The 4,818-nt window shown below is 46.2% G+C and overlaps 1 protein-coding gene across 1 annotated transcript in view; it reads left to right on the forward strand.

Moving 5' to 3' along the window:
* LOC103916809 (mucosa-associated lymphoid tissue lymphoma translocation protein 1-like) overlaps positions 1–4,818 on the forward strand; it is a 38,941-nt gene continuing 34,123 nt past the window's right edge. Inside the window, exon 1 of the mRNA XM_009323866.1 lies at positions 1–37. Within this exon, the coding sequence (XP_009322141.1) occupies positions 1–37 (37 nt within the window). The remainder of the gene's footprint in view (positions 38–4,818) is intronic.

Genomic DNA, 4,818 nt, shown 5'->3' on the forward strand with positions numbered 1-4,818 from the left:
ATGTTGGAGCTGGAGAAATATGGCATTTTTTCTGCAGGTAATTTACTTTCAGCTGAGATAAACACGGACTTGCATGTAACAATTTAGAGCTAGATTTCGTTAACAGAGAAGGTAGAAAACAATAAATTAAGTTACATGTTCCTGTATCAGCCTCTGTAACACTCTGAAGATGGCTCAGATCTGTGTATTTTAACTCTGAATTATTGCTGCCTTTATGGTCCAGATTAAACTGGCAGCTCGTTGAGAGACATCAGGGAATGAGGAAGGACAAGAGAAAGGAAAGCAAATATTGGACAATGAGATGCCCAGGAAAGCTGACATCTTCCTGGTAACTCATTGTGCGTACAAGATTTTTGTGGCCATGGGTTAGAAAAGAAGCAAGGTGAAAATGTAGTTGTTCGTTACAGCTCTTCTGCCTTCCTCTTCTTGGACCGGGTGATGCTGTAAAGTGTGAGACTGAGTCGGTGTGAGATAACAGCCTCATTCACCCGAGACCTCCCTCCCCTTGCTGAAAAAGAGTGAGGACAGAGCAGGTTTTAATTCCATCTCCTGGAAACCACCTCTGCTGTGGCACAAGAGGTGCCTGGTTCAGAGGAGACCATGCTCTCCCCTCCATGCAATCAGATGGGATCCCAGGCCTGGGAAATGTCTCCATTTATGAGGTTTCCAGAGAAGAGCAAAGTTCACACATGTGATATATTCTGTATTTTAACAGCGGTTCTGAAGGGCACTGTTTGTCCAACTCCACATCTTGATCTTCCAGCCTAGGTTATCAGCTCATCAGCTTACCGACTCAGCTCCGCTTGACTTTCTAGGAGATACGGACAGGAGGCTTTAGAAAGGGGGCTGAAAAATGCAGCTTGGGATTATTATTCACTGTGCACAACTGACAAGGAGCCCCACTCAAACAGGGCACCACCGTGCAGATAATTACACCAATAGGAAAAAGACACCTCTACCCTAGAGACCCTGGAGATGAACCCACCGATGCCTTTACTTTTGCCTTTCAAGTGCGTACTGGATGTCCCTCCTCTCAGAGTTTGGGACGTTTCTGTCAGACAAGATGGATGCACTGAACTCCCTCAGATGCCACAGCTGGTTTCTTATGAGGGATTTACAACACTTGTTGCCAAAAGCAATGTCCTGTAAGAAGTTACAGGTGCCCAACCGCTGAAGAGGGTACTCCTCTGAACGAAGAAAGCTAAACATGCTTTTCAGGAACTAAGCACTCCTGCGTTTTCAGCTCACTTTATTATAGTAACAGATCTTTCTCCTTCATGTGATATTATGTGCAAAGCAAGAGGTACAAGATTGGGAATGGTTCCTAGCCAGAAAAGCCAGGTGGCAATGCACTCTCCTGAGCTCAACTGCCACCACAACCAGAAACAGCCGTCCAAGAAAAGATCAGAGGCAATGTCACTCTACTCTAAAAATATCCGCATATGATGAAGCTATGACAGCAGAAAGATATTTAAGCAAGGAGGCAATGCTGTAACGAGACTGAGGAGCAGACATCTGCATTAGACAAGAGGTGCAGATCACTTCCAACAGAGGACTTTGCCTAGGACTCAGATGAAGCCTCTGCCGTAAGATTTTACATAAAATTGCATCTCTCTGCACAAGACATTCTCCAGACTCAGCTAGTTCTTACAAAAAGGACACCTAAAGAGACGTCTTGACGTCGTGGCCCATGAATGCAGCTAAGGCAGACCCTGGACAGGACTGACAGCTTCTTCTCTCACTTTGTGAAGTAATTATAGTCAAGTGCTTTGAGACATAAGAGTTTTTTTTAAAAAAAAACACCTACCCCAAAATAAAAAAGTCCTGTCAGCTGCCAGGGCAGAAGGCAAGTCACCATGACCATAAGCTGCTCCTCACATTGACCGTTACCAGGTATGTTAAAAGACTGACGAAGGAAAGCCAGTAATCTCTTGTCACTCAGCTATCTGCTCACAGGGAAGATTCTTCCTAAAGACCAGTTCCTAAGGGCACAAAAAGTAAATATCCTGAATACTCTGTTTACTAAAGGGATGATGTTCTCTCTACGGCCATTTTCAACATCTCTGTTCTTTTGGCCCCTGCAGCACCACCTCTGACAAATTCTACAAGTTAAAAAAAAATAGAAAAAAAAAAGTGTACTGGTTTCCAAATTAGTATCTTTCAATTCACACAACATCCTTTTGCTCCTGTAGGATTAGGGAGACCAAGTAAGACGATCCAGACTATTCTCTACCCGGGTCATGAATGCAAGCATATAGGTGAAACATGCTCATGAGTCACCCCAGAAGCAGGGATTCCTAACCTCTGTTTCTTTTCATAAAGACATTTCCATGTCTGTAAGGACCTCTATCATGTCACTACACTTTCTACAGCTTTAAGAACAGGTGAAGAGAGCAGGCAAATATTTCGGTTAAACACACTTGACAAATACATATAAAGACAGAAAAAGAGAAGCCTGAAAAACCCCACACTTTCTTTGGATCAAAATAACCATTTTTGCTTTCTAACCACCACAGCAGCTCCCACTGCAACTCTCTGTCTGTATCACTTGTCCCGTAATTTTGTTAGCTCCAAACTCACCAAATTCAAACACGTTCTGCACTAAAGAGAACTGCTGAATGTTATCTGCCGTTATGCGTGTCGCTCATCTTGCTTTTCAAGTTCTCCCAGGCACGCTCTCCAGATGTTCCTGGATTTAATTAAACTCCTAATTGCTTTCTGAAAGTCTTCTTGCTACACCATTCCACTCACTCGCTCTCCAGAATTGTTATGATACATTATTTAATTACAGGACAAAAAGCCCCACTTCATTCAAGCCCTTGCCCTGCATCATAGACAAGAACACAGTTTCCACGCATCCTGGCTCAAGTCTTCAGCACGTGTAGGCGCACTCAGGGCTGTGCGGGGAAGGAGACTTTTATATTACTCCTCCTTTATTCATTAGAGAAACTGGAAGGTGTCATGAACACAGGGAAATGTCAGTTTTGCTATTTAGCGAATTCACCGCTTCTTACAAGAGACGGGGCAGTTACTGAAGTTAACAGGCAAAATGAAATTACCTTGCCATAGGCTTTGACGACCAGGTACCTAAGTGGGTTGAAAAAGGGATTGGACAATGTGTGGAAAACGATTGCATTGCTGATTTAAGTGTGGCAGTACAGTGTCCCTTTGCCTGCAAAAGCATTAGGTGCCCATGGATGGAAACTGGAGTGCACCCACCCACAGCACTAGCCTGACAAGTTCAGGGTGTTCAGGACGCAGACCTCTCCAGACAGACACCGGATTTACCGTGCCTGAGCCGCAGCGTCGACCCAGCCAGAAGACACCAGGCTCACTGCATGCGAGCGCTTCATCGCTCTGTGCCTCCCTCAGCATCCTCGAGCAAAACTTCTGCGATTTGGGGAAGCTGCCTGGCAACATCAGAAATATTGCTTGCAGGACTGACAAACCCTCCTTTATGGCTAAACTGATTAAAGCTGCAATTTGAACATACTCGGGAGGGGAATAAAAGTCAAGCTACAGGCAACCAAAACACCCCAACATCTTATTTATTAAAGACCCTCTCTACTTGCAATCCACAGAATGGAATCATGGGGCTCGATTACAGATTTCCTTTGCATGGTATGATCTGAGGTCACGGATTGTTTGTGGATGCTGTATGGGCATTTGTTGGTACTGAAGGTGCCACAGTAGGCAGACTGCAATTAGATCACACGCTATGATACAAGCACAAAGGAACTGAATTAAGGCCACTTAACTTTGGCATTACCCCAGTTTTAACATCTGACTTCCAGGCAGCACAATTTTATCTCTTTTGGTCCTGTATTTATTTTTATGAACCTCAGAGTCTTTGAGGCATCAAACCTTGACACACTGGAAATGGATTATTTATAAGTCATCAACAGGGAAGAGGCACACTCATTTCAAGAGCTTACAGACTGAAGAGCATTCCTAGTAAATTCAAAGTAATTTATAGGCTTTATTTTGAACGACTAACACAATCACTGACACCTTTGCCTTTGCTGGCACGTTGCCTTGTATTTGCTAACCTGAGCCAGTCTCAGTTGACAACATGTTTATCATACCTTCTCCCGTGCAAACAAAGCCTTATTCCTACCACAGACCCCTGCCTAAGGCCATTTCTGACCCAGGAATGCTGTTCTCACTGCTGCTCGGCCCGTATCTACATTGTAGAAATACCTTTTTGGCAATAAGATAAGGCACACGCGCAGCGGGCCCCTAGCTTGGAGTCTGGTGTTGATAACACAAGCGGCTTCACTACAATGAAGGCAGGAAGGTCAGCGCAGTATCCTCTATGCAAGTTTAACTCGAGAGACGCAGAAGCTCGTGTCCATCAGGATTTCACAGCACGGCAGTCGACTTAGCACACCTGCCCTGCTATAAAACGGTGTGCGATGCTGACAACCCCTGCCCCGGCAACAACCACAAAAAAACCACAGCCCTTTTCTGGGAAGCGGGGGGTTGGCACGCAGCAAACGACCTGTTCTGGAGAGCCCAAGCCATCGCTTGTTTTTCCACCCTGGAGAAGATGTCAGGGGAAGGAAAGGCCCAGGCGGCCATGCCGCTTCCAGCTTGGCCGTCGCCTCGGTCCATTCGGGGCCGGGGTGTTGCCTTACGGCTTGGGACACCGCCAGCCTGCTCTCCTCCCGCTTCACCTCCAGGCAGCTTGTCCCCGCTTCCCCCACGCCTCAGTCCTCCACCTGCCTTTGAAACGTTTCCCACAGGCCCCGTCCCCGTCCCAGGGCAAGGTGGCACCACGCACCCATGGCGGCAGACGGGCAGGGGGACACCCACCTC

The sequence above is a fragment of the Pygoscelis adeliae genome, unplaced genomic scaffold (genome assembly GCF_000699105.1).
Source record: "Pygoscelis adeliae isolate BGI_AS28 unplaced genomic scaffold, ASM69910v1 Scaffold365, whole genome shotgun sequence".
NCBI lineage: Eukaryota > Metazoa > Chordata > Aves > Sphenisciformes > Spheniscidae > Pygoscelis > Pygoscelis adeliae.